General features: G+C 48.5%; 1 protein-coding gene across 2 annotated transcripts; it reads right to left on the reverse strand.

The window, feature by feature from the left end:
• Positions 1-308: 308 nt before the first annotated feature.
• DIPK2B (divergent protein kinase domain 2B) lies at positions 309-16,758 on the reverse strand. 2 transcript variants are annotated; one of them, XM_064646948.1, is made up of 5 exons: positions 16,334-16,758; positions 11,013-11,277; positions 4,026-4,199; positions 2,019-2,307; positions 309-921 (listed from the first exon to the last, which is right to left on the reverse strand). In XM_064646948.1, exons 1-5 carry the CDS (start codon positions 16,555-16,557, stop codon positions 581-583), a joined length of 1,293 nt encoding a protein of 430 aa, XP_064503018.1. In that variant the 5' UTR covers positions 16,558-16,758; the 3' UTR covers positions 309-580. The 2 variants fall into 2 exon arrangements, with proteins under 2 accessions (XP_064503018.1, XP_064503017.1); XM_064646947.1 differs by having other exon boundaries at positions 309-924; positions 16,334-16,757.
• Positions 16,759-17,057: the final 299 nt, after the last annotated feature.

The raw sequence follows: 17,057 nt of genomic DNA on the forward strand, positions 1-17,057 counted from the left end.
TAGAGAAATTAAATCTCAAGAGACATGGGAGGACCCATAAAAGAAAATAAAAGAAATAAAATTTAAATATTTTATGAAAGTAATCTGTGATGGGTGATGGTACAGAACTGATCCCATGGTTCAGTTTATCTATGATTTTTAACAAATTAAAAATAGCCATAGGGAAAGTCTTAAATGCTTCCATCCATCCCACATTATGTATAAAGCATTTCAATCAGAAAGGCTTCCTTGGTAGTAGAGCTCCTCTATCTAGATAGTTGTGAGCATCCTGCCTTCAGAGGGATGGAAAACTCTTCCAAGGCCAAAACACGTGAATGAGATTTATTAATCCTGTAGGCCCTGTCACTCATGATAATGTTAATAATCCATAAGCCATACATCATGCCTAATATCCCACGTTAACAAATGCATCTCTGGGAGATGAACAATAAATCCTGTGTGCTCTGCTCCCTCCTCCTCCGTCTGGATGAGAAAGCCCCAGATTTGGTGCAACTCTTTGCATCTACCCTGGTTCCTTCTCGCTTCCCACGCTGGCAGGGGGCTGACACTGCCCCAGTCCTTCCCGGGGGCTCCCACTCCGTCAGTACTTGTCGCTGTACTTGCAGTCAGGGTAGCGGTAGGCGAAGCGGGAATCGCAGGACCGCAGAGGTTTCAGGATCTCCGCCAGCTTGGCAATGGCCTCGTTGACACCCTGGTCGTCGGTGAGGCCGCTGGCACAGTGCTGGAGGAAGCTGTCTATCTTCTCCTGCACGGGCTGCAGGAATTTCCCCTTCAGGAGCTTAGGCAAAAGCTCTTGACACACCATGACGAGGCTGTGCTTCTCCCTGATGGAGTCACAGGACACGAACGCAGACTGGCAGTCCACAGTCAAACAGCTAAATATATCTTTGTGCTCCTGCTGGCCATCGATCAGCTGGCTCCCTGCTGGAGACAATTAAACCAGTTGTTAGAAACATGGTAGTGAGCTCCTGGATAATCACAGATGTTTGTTCCTCTGTACTAACACAGGGTTTGTTGTTATCTAAAGGATGTGGGCACCTTTCACCACAAATTACTCTGTGCTGTAGCTGTATATGGGCCAACTTTCTCACTCCTGAAATATGTATATTTTTCTGAATGACAGAGCTCTGCAGAACTGCCTGACAGAGGAATTGGAGAGGAGTCTGTCAAGTCAAACTGATGCAGAAAAAATGAGAACTGGAGTACAAACCTGAAATGTGGAGTTCCTGCAAAAACTGCCACAAATAAGCAGACCCATAATTTTTCCTATGTTACCCAAATCATTAGCTTGCAACAACACCTCATCCAGCTGGAATCGAGTTAACAGTAATAGCTGTTGGGACAAGAATAGGAAACCCAGTGGAAAATTTTCTGACAGCTGCTTCTGAATATTTGAGATCAGCTCAGCTGAATGTGTGAGCTGAGGAAAGGCCTTTTGAAAAATTGAACGTTCAAAATTAAACTGTTAAATTATTGGAAGAAGTGTCTTTGACTAGCTCTACTTTGTGGATTAGACCAACATAACCTGTGAACAATGAATAGTAATGCTTAGTAACCCTTGATTTTATGTAAAAATGACAAAAGGGGGATTTTGCTGTTATAATTATAACCATTATTAATGTGATAAATTCACATAAAATGGGTCCAATTGGACCCAATACTTAAAACAAATGAAATTATGAAATTTCTACTTGCAAATACTGACATTTGTGTGGCAAAAGTTTTAAAAGGGGTGATTTAGGAAAAATTCAAATGAAAGTGTTGAGCACTGTGTGCACTGAGAGCTGCTGCCAGCTACGGGGGGGGGGCAGTCACCAAATCACTGACTGCACAAACGAAATACCTGTCGCCTTCCCGACTCAGAGCCAGGATGGCAGGATCTGCTGTTGGTAAACTTTTCATTATTTGAGTTATTAAAAAGAACCCCAACCCAACAGTGGAGCTGAACGTAGCAGGTGACAGATTTGCTCGCTCAGCCCTCCGGCGACAGACGCGCGGCCACGGCGCCTGCTGAGTACCTTCCTCCTTGTCGATGATGCCCAGCGTGCTGGCATCCCGGATGAACAGATGCCCGTTGCTGAACACGCCGAAGGTGCCAGCGTCCACGTGGGTGAAGTAGAAGAAGTAGTTGAGGTCGTTGGTGGCCATGGAGCGGAGCACGGCGAGGAGCTGCAGGGCCAGGTCGGCGGCCACCTCGGGGGCCGCGCTGTAGAAGTCGCGCAGGGGTTGGGTGCTGGCACTGACCACCAGCCTCCCGCAGGAGCCCAGGTACCGTGGGAAGGGCCACCCCTCCACGTCAGGGAAGATCTGCCAGGGAGAGGAGGAATGCAGGGATTATCCCTGTCTTCTGGCTACTGTGCTCTGCCCATGGACCCACCTCCCCCCAGTGCTTTGGTCTCTAAACCAGCCTGAAACCCTTCCTCACCCCATCCTGCCCCACCATCTGGGAAAGGTGCTGCTCCATCCTGGAGTAGCTATAATGCTTTTATTTCCCTTTTCTTTTTGGTCTTTTTTTGTAATGAAGGAAGAATCTGACATTTCAGGACTTATTCTACTAGGGAAACTAACTGGAAAGTCCAAGATAATAATGGGCCTCAAAATCATTAAAATTTTAGCCACAGAACATCTAATTTTAGGTGTCTTTTATGGGTCCCTCATGAACACTGTGTAGCTGAAGTCATGGCTCGGAGGTGAGGTGGGGCTAAAGCAGTTTTTGCTAATTTGTAAGAACTGCCTGGCTCTTTTGCAGGAAACTTTGCAGTCTCAGGAACAGAAATGCTGGGTGTTTGCTATGGTGGGGACACCTGGGCTGGGCTGGGCTCCCTGCATCCCTGCAGCTCATGCAGTTATCCCTGGTGGAAACTAAACCATATGACTGCTGAGCTGTGCCAACACAAAGCTCTCTGTCATTTACATTATGACTTATCCATCTACCCAGTGCCCTGGGCTCTGCCAAGGCATTATGAACTTGTCCAGTTTCATGTTTAAGGTTGCTTCTCCCTTCTGCTGTGAAGGCATTTTGGGTACCCATGTAAAATCAAGCCATGCTTTGGCATATTTTTTTCACCTCTTTAAGCTGCATTCCCATATCTTTAGAGCGCTAAGAGCCACAGCCTCAGGTCCCAGTGAGCCATGACTGGGGTGGCTGAATGATCCCCAGGAGCCTCCTGGAACATGAGCACCATTTCCCCTCCTTGGGAGAGGGTAGAGCTGCATGTGCTTCTGAGGGCGGTGATGACCTGGGGCCAGAGACAGATGATGCTGCCACTGCCTCTGCTCTTCATGAAATTGTGAAGGGTTGCAAGAAACAACAGTGAGGACTAAAGGTGTGCTGGTGTGGGGAAAGGTGAGGATATTCCCTCAGAGATATAAGGAAAGAGAGGAGCCACTTGCCAGGCACATCAGCCAGGGAACAGGGGAGGGGTGTGAGATGTCCCAGACCACTGCCTTCACATCCAGAGTTCAGTTGTATTTGGGATTCCACTCAACACTTCTGCAAAGCTGCAGTTTGCCATGGAGCTAGTCACCAGGGGTATGCAAATGGAAAACACAGCACTGGCACATGGAACATGGGAAGTCAGTGCTCCCCAAGTCCATGTTCAACATCCATGCTGTATCTTGATCCTCCCACTCTAAAGCATGCTCTTTCCCTTTCATAAACAGACTGTAATTTTAAGTAATACATTAGCAATGCAAACTTAACACTGTGAAGTATCAGGGATGTGTAAAACCCTGGCTTTCACAGTCACTACTGCAATACCTGCCTGGCTTCTGATTTATTTAAGGACTTGGGCATTCCCATCTCTCCACAGCTTCATGGGCTGATGCAAGGAACACTGCAGGAGTCTGCTTGGCTTTGGCCATCCAACCCCATAGAAGAAATACACTTTGTGGAGGCCAGAGAGTGGCCCAAAGGCTAGGGCTGGGACTCCTCTGCAGCTGGGGGCTGGCACACATCTCGTGGGAGGATTTGCTTGTGAGGGCTTGTGGGGTGGTGTTCCAAGCTGGGTCAGGGTGGTACATACCTGTAACAATATGGGGTGTGAATTCACTGCCAGCGTGTACAACAGGCGTAGCTTGTCCCGGTCAGTGAGATGGTCCATGTAGATGCTGCCAGCGTCCGGCACCTCGGCGTAGCGCCGCACTATCCTGTCCAGGAGTCTCTGGGATGGGCAGCGCAGCATTGGGCTGGACAGGCCCTGGTGAGAGGGGAAAACACGGCAAAGATGTCTATTTTCCAGCCTGAGATGTTGCAATGTGCTTGGACCACGCTGGGGGTACAGGCACCTCTGTGCTCTGCCTGCTGCGGCACAACTCCGAAGGGTGTGGGCACACGGGTGGATCTCAACAGCAAACCCCTCCTGGGAAAAGACCCGTGCCATCCAAAAATGCCTGTTCACAGCTCAGGTTTCCAGAATGGCTCCCAGTCTTCACGGCACAGCCATGGACACTGCAAACCTCGTATTCCCCCGACTGAAAGCACCACGTGTGTCCACACTGCAGGCCTCCTCCCTCCGCCCGGGTTTCCAGCCCTGGCATCCCAGCTCCCTGGTGGAGGCCCTCCTGCTGTTAAAACAGTGAGTCACTTCCCTCATTAAATAATCTTCAGATCTCTTCACTATTTGCTTAACCTGTGAGCAGCTTTCTTGGAAATACTATTAGCTAAGGTCAGTAAACATGCTTCAAAAGTGTAAATAAACACTCTGTGAGTACAAGCACAGGATATACTCTCTCTCTGATAAACTCACATGTTAACTAGCAAAACCAAATTTGAATAGACTGCGTGTATTTTTTGTAAATATCAGCAACAAATAGAGAACCATTGGGCTAATGGAGTCAATTATTACTGTATTTCACCGTTCAGAATTGGAGGTTTGGCTTGTAAAATTCCACAAGCAATCAATGGCTGGGATAAATGGCATGGAAATTCATACTTCCATAGTCAAAAATTAATTTAATTTTTTTTTTTTTTTTTTTAAGCTGGTCTTCCTTAATAACCAAGCAGAGTGGATGTATGGAGGCAGTGGCACAGAAGCACTGCCCTGCCATGCCTCTGCTAGGGAAAGGAATCAGGGTTTTTTTAAGCCCTTTTATTAAAAATGATCCCAGTAGCCAAATATACCCTTTTGGATTTTCTTTACGATTTGATGGCTGGGAGATGTTTTTCAGACGAAAGGGCACTGGAGCTCACATTGCTCCCTGCCATCCTTCATGCTGAGAGCAAAGATTTGACTCAGCATCTCCCCGAGTCATTTGGTATCTCTGAGGTAGGTCCCTCTCAGCCCTTCCTGTGCGAGCTGTTCATTTGGCATAAACCACTTTATTATCCAGCCACAACAAAGAAATAAAGAAACATGGAAAGAAGGACCATGACATTTTCCCAGCTGGAGGTGGAAAGGGGAACTGGATGTCCTGTGTCTTCTCCTCTGTATCCCTGCTGGCCTCAGTGAGGTCCCAACCATGCCTTCCTTGGCCATCAGTTGCACAGAACAAGCCCTGAATGCCAATAGCTGGTCAAAACTACCTGAGAAACTCAACCCCAACTGAAGTGTGGTTGTTTCACATCAACCAAAGAACCCTTTTTCCCCAAAAAAGAATAGAACATTTGTCAAAAATAATTCTCCCCAGTTCTAGTTACACCCCTCTCCTCTGGTGTGGCCTTATCAAGGAAATAGTTTCTCAATTAATTGTCTAAAACCACAGAAGGAAGGGTGGGTTGGTTATGGGTTTCTGTCTTGCAACACTTGCAGGGAGATTGTGGCTGACTCTGTCTCTTTCCCTTTGGAGGAGAAGTGAGAAAAAATGAGCAGAACAGAACTGTGTTAAGTAAGAGATAAATGGTGGAGAAAGTCTCTTGCAGCTCAGTGTGTATGCAAATATTTGCAGCCAAAGTTAGAAAGCCTTGCTGCCTCCGGGAGTTTGTAACGCAAAAGCCGAGACACTGAAGATTACACAGTAGGAACAGAAATCACAGTGACAGGGAAGGCATGAAAGGTGTAATTAGGATTTTTCCAGGGTCAGAACTCATCCTCTTAACGGAGATGTGGACACACGCTGCACACAGTGCTCATGGCTGCTGCTTTCCTGAGGAATTATTTCAGGCACACCAGTGGCAGTGGGGGAGCAGAAGAGCAGGGCTGGGTGCTGCCACCTTTGTATCAGCCCTTGGTGCAGCTTTCTATAGTTTAATGAAGTCCTGATTCACAAAAACTGGACAACGGGGCCTTTTGATTTCGGCTGAGACAGTCAGCAGTGAAAGCTCAGCACCTCCTCGATTGCTTCAGTGGAGTGGGGTCTCCCCTTCCTGCAGACTGATGGAAACATCCCTACAGCAGAAAAGGAGCTGGAGCTGTAAAATTGTCAGACAAAAATTGTCAGTGGAAGAAAAATATGAAGAACACGTACTGGAAGCACTGGAGATACGGATTTATCTGTGAACATCTTCAGTCCTTTGCGGCATCTTATCACGTCAGAGAATAAGACCTGGCAGACAGCCTGATGTATTGTTTGTGATTGATTTAGAAAGCTTCTTATTTACTTTGACTAAATACCTACATTTCTATATCTGATAATGAGCAGTTTCTGCAAAGCCTACCTGCAGTCAGCTGTGATTTTCTTCCCCCTACTGCACAGTACATGATGCAATTTAAACCCAGTGTGTGCATACATATGCATATGTGGAGCAGACGCACCCAGAATTCACTCTGACATAAAGACAGCCTCTGGAAGACAACATCTCCTGGCTCTGTTTTCTCTTCAGCCAGCCCAAGGAGGGATGGCACAGACCAGGAGCACAGCTGCCTCCTGCCCCGTGTGCTGCCGTCTGGGTGCAGCTTCACCAGATGACCACCTTTAGGGTGGGCTCCACAAGGGAACACTTGGAGGTAGGAGTCAAAGCTCTCAGAGATCCTGGCCATGTGAATCCAAGGGTCTCCTTCACTCCCAAAAGAAAGAAAGTAAGGATGCCCCGAGAAGCTACAGGGCTCATCCCCACTGCCAGCAGGTTTAACAAAACATGTCTGATGATGAGGTACCAGGTCAAAGAGAGCAGCAGGTCTGGGAGGTAGCTCTGGGAGCCCCATAGAGCCCATCCTTCTCCAGGATGGACTAGCTGACAGAGGAGTGAGCTGCTGCCCATGTGCAGCAAGCAAAGCAACATGTACGGCACTCAGAGGCCAAATAACCAGCGTGCTGGTACATCTGCTGAGGACAGGCAGAGATGCTGGTCAGTAGTTTCAAACAGTCTGGAGAGAGGGATTCCAAATGATGGCTTTTCACCCTAGTACTGCTTTCCTCTGTCTGCCTTCAGCATTTTCCAGGCTGTGCTTTGTAGACAGGGTTGTAAATTTGCCCGGTGGGCGATCTGTGCTGAAACTAACTTGCTTTGCTGTTGCTCTTCCCCTCCAACAGGAAAAGCATGCGGCACAGTTTGAGGTGATGAGCTCCTGGGCGAAGCAGTGGGTGGCTGGGTTTGCCGTGCAGGCTGAGCCCCTGCTAAATCCTGCTCATCTCTGAAGCAGGCTGGATTTTAAGACTGAAGACTTTGCTGCATCCAATAAAGATTTTCATTGTGGCGGGTGAAATAATCACCATGGCAGGCAGCTCGGCTGATGGCTGGGTCAGGCAGGGCAGGCAGCGTAAAGTGGGGAAACATTACTTCATGGTCTGTCATTTTGATTCAAGCACGTTATGGTCTGTCACAATTCTGTGTCTATAAGACAAAATTACCTGAGCCCATTAGCTTTCCTCAGTGACTGCTATATAAGATAAACAGCAGGGAGGGGAGTGCAGACACCACTGGGTGACTGCAGCTTTCTGAGACAGAGTGGGCATCGTGTCAGGCATCGAGATCCATGTGCTGTTACCATCTCTGAAAAGGGGGACAGGAGGAAATAAAGCCATAAGAGCAAGTCTGAAGGTAAGTACTTGCAGTGACATATGGCACCCCCCAAGAAACACCCCTCTGATGGCTCAAGCTGGGTTACCAACATGGATTTGCCCAGCAAACACCGCAGAGGGGCAGTGGCGCTGGGCTGGGGTGAAGGCAGAGGTGCTCCTGCGGTTTTTCGATGGGAGGAGGACAGGAGGGGTGGTCAGAGAGGAAGGGAATCCCCATCTCTATGGGGCCGGACAGCTTGGGGAGGTCATACTGCAACCTGTGGTGGCTGGGGGGCGTCTTGGGTACAAACTCACTCAGGCAGTGTGACTGCAATTTTGTTGCCACTGGCCACTTTTCAATTTAGACCACTGTGAGACCAGCAGCCATTTTGCAGAGTGCATGCCTGATCTTAAAAAGTGATTTGCTGCTGAAATTTGGAGGTGGGGGAGAAGGTCCCAGGTCCTCTGGATCACAGTGCTTCTCCATGTATTCAAACCTGCACTCTGTTAGAAGGGATTTGTATTCTAATTTAGGTTTCTCTGGCTGATTAACAGAAACAAAGGACCACGAAAACATGAGCAGAGCAATCCTGAGGCTGATTTGCAAAGGTCTAGGCCTCCCTGCAGCCTCCCATGCCCTCTCCAACTAAAAAGCTGCAGGGCTTGCTGAAATGTCCCGGGGATTTTGTCCCTGGGCATGTCCCCAGCGGCTGACACCGAGCTCACTTCAGAGGGACCCTGGAGCCAGCTCAGCTTCCCACTGCTGCTGCACAGGGAAATTCAAGCTCCTGGGAGAAACTGGATAAGTGCAAGGTCAGGGCTCCCCAGCCAGAGTCTCCATGCGAGCATATGTGTGTGTGTGCATGTGTGTAGGGACATGTGCATCCACATGTGTGTGTGTGTGTGTGTGTGTGTGTGTGTGTGTGCAGTCCAGCCAGCTCAGCTGGGAGTTCAGACTCGGAAAGGACGGGGTAGGGAAAACTGTATAGCACACGAAGAGCCTTTTAAGGAGAAGGATTTGGGCTCAGCTAATGATTTAACTTTGCAGCAGATCTGAGATACCACAGAGCCACATTTCTCCAGTTACTTTTTCACCCAGCTCAGCAAATGGAAGTTTTAATCTTTTCTTCCCTTTCATACAGCGCTGCTGGGGGAGGCAGGCCAGTTTTGCACAAACACACTGGACACTCCAGCGAGGCTGGGGGACCTGGCAGCCCAACTTGCCCTCCTGCAGCCCCCTGGAGTGCTGCCTGGGGGGACAGTGATGGCCAGCAGGTGCCTGGAAAGTTGCTGCTTGCCGCCCCAAGGAGTTGTCCCTTCCCATGGCCCACAAGCTCAAGTGAGAGATGCTCTGAGTGGGAGTGATAGGAATCTGTCCACTACTGATTACGTGAGTTTACCTCAGCATGTTCATTCTCTCCCCTAGAGATTAAAACAGATTTTACCCCCCAATTTTCCCTACCCGTGCACTACTAATTACCTCAGTTTACCTCATGATGTTCATTCTCTCTGCTACAGATCACCTCAGATTTTACCCCAAAAATTTTCCCAGTATTTCCACTAAAATAACTCATTTTTACCTCAAAATGTTCATTCTCTGCCCCATAGACTACCTCAAGTTTACTCTCAAAATTTTCCTGCCTATCCACTACTTGTTACCTCAAATTGTTCTTTTTTTCCCCTTTGCAGATTACCTCAGATTTTACCCCCCAGATTTTCCCTACTTGTCCGCTACTGATTACCCAATTTTTACCTCAAAATGTTCTTTTCTTTCCTGTACAGATTACCTTAGATTTTACCACAAAATCTTCCCTACCTGTCCACTACTGATTACCACAGTTTGCCCCAAAATGCTCATTCACTCTGCTAGAGATTATCACAGATTTTTACCAAGATTTTCTTGCTAGTGCCTCTCCCGAGGTTATTGGACAAAGCATAGCTTTTACCCAAAAAGATGTTTCCCTGTCAGGCATGTGCCACTCAGGATGGTACTGGCTTCAGGGGGACCTGCTGTGCCTGACTATCAGTGATTTGGATGAGTCCATCTCTGTGCAGCCCAGGCACCATCCCTGGCTGCTGAATGGGGTCTCTCACTCTCCCTTCTCAAGTGTGGTGCTCCACAGGGCAGCAGAAGAGGAAAAACTAAAGCAGCAACTAAAAGTAAAATTAACTCCCTTTTCAACAGCCACTTTTCTCTTGGAAGGGGAAGAAGTACTGGAATAATCCTTCTTTGCCTCTCAGGGTCTTGTTTAGTGTATATCAAACCTCCTCCCTGCCCCTCTCCAGTGGTTATTGAAATGTTTTGCTGTTGTTTTGATGGGGTGAGGGGGATGCCCTGTGCCATAGCTGCCCACCTACCTGGTGGCAACAACCCCCCAACACGGTGTGCCTGTCCTGGCTTCACCTGTGACACCCCAGGACTGTGACAGAAAGGGCAGTGTGCTTCTTTGTGCCTGAGGTCATTTGCTATGGATGGCAGGAGGATGAGTAATCGAGGCTCTGGCTCTGACTGCCTGTGCTGCTCGGAGGGGCCCACGCTGGCTGGCTGGTCCCCAGCCCAAAGCAAAATCACTTTCAAGGCATGGGCTGCCTTTTTGGGTGCAACTTTATGACCAAAAAAAAACAACAAACCCAAACCAAAATGCTGAGACATCACTGAAAACCAGAAAATAAAAAAAAAGTGGCAGGAATTTCCCCACCAGAGCCATTGCCATGTTTGTGTGCCTGGCTTTATATTATCCCTGTGCCTGAAGCCAGTGGATGCTACGGCTTTCCATGGGCCTTCAGCCTCAGCCTGCACAAGGAAACTGATGCTCTCCTTGCTGGGTCCAAGCCCACCCAAGCCCTGCCCAGGCAGTGCCATGGCTTTACCTGTGCCTGGGTGTGGTTTCCCTGGGCTTTTCTTTCCATCAGGGCCTCATTTTTCTTCTCCCCTGTGGCATGGGGAACACAGGGCTGCCCCATCCCCACCAACTGAGCAGGAAGGAGAGTGCCAACCATCACCCAAACTCGCCCTCCACCCAACAAGTTGCAGCCGTGCCTCCTTCAGACCCTTTTCCGCGCCCCCCAAACTGCATGGCAACCCCTGCTCCCCCCAGCTGGTGGGGGGGGGGCAGGAGCCGTGGGGCACAGACCTGGACCAGGTCGGGGGTGAGGCGCTTGGCCCTCAGCCACTTCTGGAAGCGCTGTGTGCGGCGCAGGGCGCGCTCCAGGCTGCAGGTCTTGGTCTTGAGCAGGGAGGTGCAGATGCGCTTGTCGGCCCGGTCGTGCTGGTACTTGGAGGTCAGCCGGGTGATGTCGACCAGCCGCCAGCTCTTGGCATCGTCGGTGTAGTTGCCCGAGTAGCTGAGCAGGTAGCTGGGGGGCAGCTTTAAATGAGAAGAAAGCCAGGTGTCAAACCTGCCAAACCAAAACGAGAGCCCCACGGAGAGCGGGTTAACAAGCCACACGGACACCCGCGCAGCGCCCGCCCCGCTGAGTTTCTCCACCTCATGCCGACCCCAGGGGCTTTCTGCCATCACAGAATCAGAGAATATTCCTAGTTGGAGGGACCCACAAGGTTCATCGAGTCCAACTCCTAGAGAGAATAGCCCATACAGGGATTGAATCCGTGAACTTGGTGTTTTCAGCACCGAGCTCCAACTGAGCTAATCTCAGGGTCATCATGTGACCCAGGCTGAGTGACCCTGGGTGGACGGACACCAGGGTGAGGCAAGCAGGGTGAAACCATCAGCTGAGGAAACATGTTTTGGAAAAGATATCCTTCTTTGCTTCCCACATAAACTATGTAATGAACACTATCCCTTGTCAGGAGCAGGGCCAAAGGGTTAAGGGGTGAAACACCCAAATGGGGTTTTTTGGGCCATGTAGAGAGAGGGAGGAAAGGGAGAGGGTCATAGGGTTTTGGTTTGTAAAGAATCCTCAGTGCTTTTAAATTTTCTTAATCCTAGAGACAGGCTCCCAAAAAAGGAGTACTCAACAGTTAAAGTGACCCTCCTGACAATAAAATCTCCTGACAATAAATGTATTTGCGAATGTCGAAATGAACTTTCGTTTTTAGGTGGTGGCTTTACTCAGTACTGGGGTCAACATGTCTCCCCCAACACTGCTGATTGTATTTTAGCAGGAGGCATGAATGACCTCCCCAGCAGCAGCAGAGTTTGGGGTGCACTGGGGGGACGGAGTACGTGTGCCCTGGGTGTGCAGCACCACTGTAGCCATGGAGATCTTGCACTAATTTTCTCCCCCTACACAGGCACAGGAGGGGAGCATATGGGCTGGGTAATTAGGTAATTTTTTTTTTTTGTTTCAGCAGCCCCCTCAGCCCTGCCCACACACGCGTCGCACATGCCAGAGCTGAGGAGTGTGGTGCCTTCTCTGTAAGTGTGTCTGTAACCTGCTCTTGGAAAGAGGCTGAACTCTGACCTTTGGTTTGGCCAACGTCCTGCATTCACTGCCCCTGAAACCTCCTGTCCCAAGCTCCTTGACCAAGTGCGTAAGAGAGCACGTCCTAGTTTATTCTCACCGTAAATTAAAGCTGGTAGCTCAGAAGTGACACAGGAGAGGCAAGAGGTTCCCTGCAGGATTAGCTAGCTGGAGTGAGATGAAAAGACGTTAACAAATCTGAAAGCTGAAGCTGGTCTGTCGTTTCAACTTCCAGATGGGAAATTGGCACTGAGAAATTTTTGGGGGGATTAATTTTCTCTGATTTCAGGCAAACAACTGACTCAGCGATGCAAACCAGCATCAGAGGCTGATCTACTTCCTTCCCAAGATCCCTCTTGAAGGCAGCACCTCACTCCCCTTTCCCACCACAGATCCTCTGCAGCTCAGCTCTGGGGCAAACACGGGTTCCCAGGAGGGGGAAAACCCTGGTGTTGGCTCTCCTTTAACATTCAACTCTATTCATGTGTCTCCTTTCAAAAATTTGCCATGGAGATGCAGGCTGGCCAGCAGTGAGGAGGCTCGGCCCCTTCTGTGAACAGGTTGGTGGGTTCCAGTATTTCGGTCCTTTGGGTGTTTTACCCGATATGAAGTTGAAGCTTCCCTAAGATTACAGCACCTGACATGAAGAAAAAAGCTTTGTTTGGGTTTGGGTGGGTTTTTCTGGTCTAGTTTTGAGCTAGGACTAAAGAGCAGAGAAGGATTGCTGCCCCTCACTGTGATTTGCTGTGCATCAGGACCCCTCCCAGTGCCTAATCTGCAAAGCGGGCTCAGCGTGCCAGGTGCTCCAGGGAGGAGATGGCAACGGTCTGGGTTTCTCTTTCTTTCTTTCCTTTTTTCATTTTTAAGTTAAGCACAAGTATGCCCTGTGATTTGGCTCAAACCTGTGTGTTCAGGGGAGCTCACGTCAGGTAGATAGCAGGAAAGTGCCGCCTCCCGTGTGCGAGCAGCTCATGGATGTGTGAAATCCAGGGCTGAGCATTAATTTGCGGGCGGATGGAGCGACTTCCTCTGCAGAGCTCTTGGGGGAGAGCCACACAGGCCTGGGAACCCGGCATGGGCTGCAGCAAGTCTGTATTTGGCATCATTTCTGGGCAGCACAGTGCTGGCCTGGCACACTTGTTAGATACTTTCAAGATTCATCATCAAGTTGTGCTGTAACAACTCACTTCTCGTATGAAGCCTTTTAGCTGAGGGCCTGAATGTGCTTTAATTAAGACTTTCAGTAAGATCTGTGTGAATATGTGAATCACAGATTACAGGTTTTAGATCAATCCAGAATTAAATTCTGAAAAAATTCAAACTTGCTTTTCCTTTTTTTTTTTGTTTCCTGGATGTAGTGTTTTGTTTCAGCCAAAATAATTTTGCCTGCATTTGGAATTTTATATTTTTAAAAAAATAAGTCTTAAAACAAAAAAATTAAGAAATGCCATATAAACCTCCATCAAATCTAAGCATTCCATCTTTTTTCAGACTTCTTTCCCATTATTTAAGTCTTGAAGCAAAAAAATAAAGTAATGCTATATAAAACCCCATCAAATCTAAGCATTCCAGCTTTTTCAGACTTCTTTCCCATTATTTTTGGCCAAAGCTCACCACCAGCATCAGCACAAGTCTGCAAATAGTTTTGGTCAGCTCAGTTTCTCAGTGTTTTGAAAGTCTAGTATTTTACAAAAACTTTCACTGCTTTTGGTACAGTTGGTAGTCAGGCTTGGTGTTCTCATTTACAGATGGATAAAGTTGGGCAAAGATAAGGGAAGTAAAGAACATTGGAGCACAAGATGAGTCACCAGCCGTTCTGGGAACAAAACCCACATCTTCTTACTGTGAAAGCATGTCACAGCTCCCAAAAACGATGGAGAATTAATAAAGCATGTTCTAATGTGAATTAACAGAGAGAAGCACCAAGTGCCCTCCACCTTTGTGAACATGTGAAAAGGTACACGAAGGTGGATCAAAAGAGCACAAGTGCCACTGAAATTTCCCCTGTTTAACTTCCCACTTGCCAAAAAAATCCTAGTTTTTCAAGAAATCAAGCAGGACAACAAGTTTTACCCCTGCAAAGGAAAGCCTGAAGCTGAGTGACTGCTCAGGAGAACATTTTTAAGCTTCCAAAGTGCTCAGAGCAGAACTGCACGTTATCGCTTATTTGCGTTCTGCACGGCTGGTGGGGAGCCAGCTGCGGGCTGGCTGGAGAGGAAAAAGAGTCTTTGGCTTAGGAAGCCCTTCTGCCTTCCCTGAGGCAGAAGCATCATGCTCCCACGTTTGTGGCTCTGCACTCCTGGCCCCTGTGGGACCCTCTGCACGACTGCACCCCTTTCCCACCGCCCCCCCAGAGGAAAGCCAGCACGGCGGCCTCCTGCCTTTGCTCACGTAGCACCTTTTTCCCCACCCCCCGGTGCACGTGCAGCTGGCCAGCAGCCAGCCAGAGGCAGTTGCTCGCTGCAGAGGGCTCCTGCTATTTTTGGAGGGCTGAAGGAAGCTGCACGGCCCCAGCCTCCCAAGTGACTGGGCGGGAGTAACCGAACGGGTGCACCTGCGATGAGCTGCACGTGTGGAAGGTGCTTTGTGCCTGGCAGCAGGTCCCTAAAAACCCTGCACAGGTGAGGGGCAAAGGGATCCACAGCAGGTTGGGGCACAGGGCAGGAGCCAGCTCCCGTGCCATCCTGCTGCAGGGAATGAAATACAGAGCAGCCCATACCCCGAACTCACCCCCAGCCCCCGCAGACCCGTGCCAGCTCCTGTCAGCCAGCTGAGCATGCTGATTGCAAATCTCTCCTGCATTTTGGGACAGCAGTCCAGGCTGGGCTGGGAGAATTCCAGCACTGCTGGCCCAGACCTTCTTTGTGCCTCTGCACCTTGGTTAGTACTCACTCTGGCATGGAAAGCCAAAGTGTTTTCCCAGCCATCCAGGGCTGGGCCCCCTGATGTGCCATGGTAAAGGGGTGCTCTGGCTTAGCAAGACCACAGGCTGCCTTTTCCCAGCGGCAGTAAGGGAAGGATGGATGTTCAGTATTACAAGTCCATCCCAGACAAACCATTATAGTTTTACTATGCTACGTTTTATAGGATAGTTTAAGATAAAAATGGTGATTTGTCTAATACTATACTACTTACATTATAGCATTAAAAATGCAATTTTACTATAATAATTTCTTCTCCCTCGGGCTTTTATATCTATAAAAGAAAGTGCATATGGCTCTATAAATCATATCAGACCCAATAAACCCTTCCTCTACAAAGCACTGCCTTTAACTTTCTCCTCAAATACAATCGGCAACATTTTCCTTGCTGTCATCAGACGCACTCTGGTTTTGAGCCTAAAACTGATTGGATTGGTCTGATGACCACTTGGACAGTGGTATGTCTCACTATCATCGAAGCAGATGCAATTTCTGTCTCTGGCTTCAGGTTCTCACAGAAACCTTCCCAAAGTGCACCAATAATTTAGCCACAGCTATTTTTGAGCATGTGGGTAGCTTGATGTGCAGAAGTCCTCGTGCCTTGGGCAGGTTGAGATTGCTTTTGATCTTAGTTAGTACGCACGTGAAATTCTGCACATTCATGTTGTTGCACCTGGTACAAAACTATATAGTGTGTTTATATGTTTGTAGTTAACATACTCAGTTTGGAGCATACAAAGCTAAACCCCCTTTGCCTTTAGTCAGTTGCTGATAATAAAATATTTCCAGTAAATCTAAACAAGCTGACTTCTTCCTCCCCTCTTCCCTTCCCCCATTGCTGCCTTGAATTGTTTTAGAGCCACTCTCTAGGCAGAAATTTGTACCTTTTACTCCTGCTTTCAAATTATAATTCAGGCCTGAAGTATGATCATGTTTGCATTGCTTTAAAAGAAAAGAGCAGTTTATACACATTAATTAAAATACCAAGCGCTGTAAAGGCAAAAGTTGCTCTTTGCATTGTCATTCATGAAAGTATTTGGAAATTCTAACAGGCAACTTTCAAATTACTATGCAGAATGCCTTAAAAATTACTGTGCTGAGTTTCTGACCTTATTTCTTCTTTAAAGAACTTCTTGCATATGGATGTCCCAATGCAGGCGTTGCATTTATCAAGTCCCAGGAAAGTCCGGCCAAAACTGTAGCTGGGTTTGACGTGGGGCACAGATGGAGAAGTTGTTGCTGCTGTGAAAGGGCTACAGCTCAGAGCCAAAACCAGGAGCAGCATCAATGGATCTGCAACTCTGGAGCAAAGGCAACATATCCAGCGCCCCATCTACGGGAGTGAAGAGCTCTGGCTTTTGCAAGTTATCCCTCTCTATGCTTTCGGTCTCTTTTTGATGACTTCAGCCTGCAGTGGCGAGCCCCGAGACACAGCAAGACACTCTGGGTGCAGGAGACCCCTCTGCAGTCCCCATCCTGCCAGCTGGTCACCGGCTCTATTGGCTTGAGGTTTGGGTGGGAAAGATATTATGTAGGGTGGGGAGAAGGAAATACATGGAGGATGCAGATAACTTGGGTTGCCATGGTTACCTTTCCTTTACTTGGTGCAGCTGCTTTGGCCCCTGCTGACCCCTCCCATCAGCCGACTTGGAAAACAACATGAAGGAGTGCTCATCTGCACTTGCTGCAGACAAATGAAGGATATCCTGTCGCTGGAGCAAAGGGCATGTGCCGGACACATAGTAAAAACTGATCTGGAAGGAGTAATAGCGTGGCAGAAATGCACATTTTACCAGAAGCCAGACCCTTGGTGTTGCTTTATTCCTGGAGATC

Source organism: Pseudopipra pipra, chromosome 2, assembly GCF_036250125.1.
Source record: "Pseudopipra pipra isolate bDixPip1 chromosome 2, bDixPip1.hap1, whole genome shotgun sequence".
NCBI lineage: Eukaryota > Metazoa > Chordata > Aves > Passeriformes > Pipridae > Pseudopipra > Pseudopipra pipra.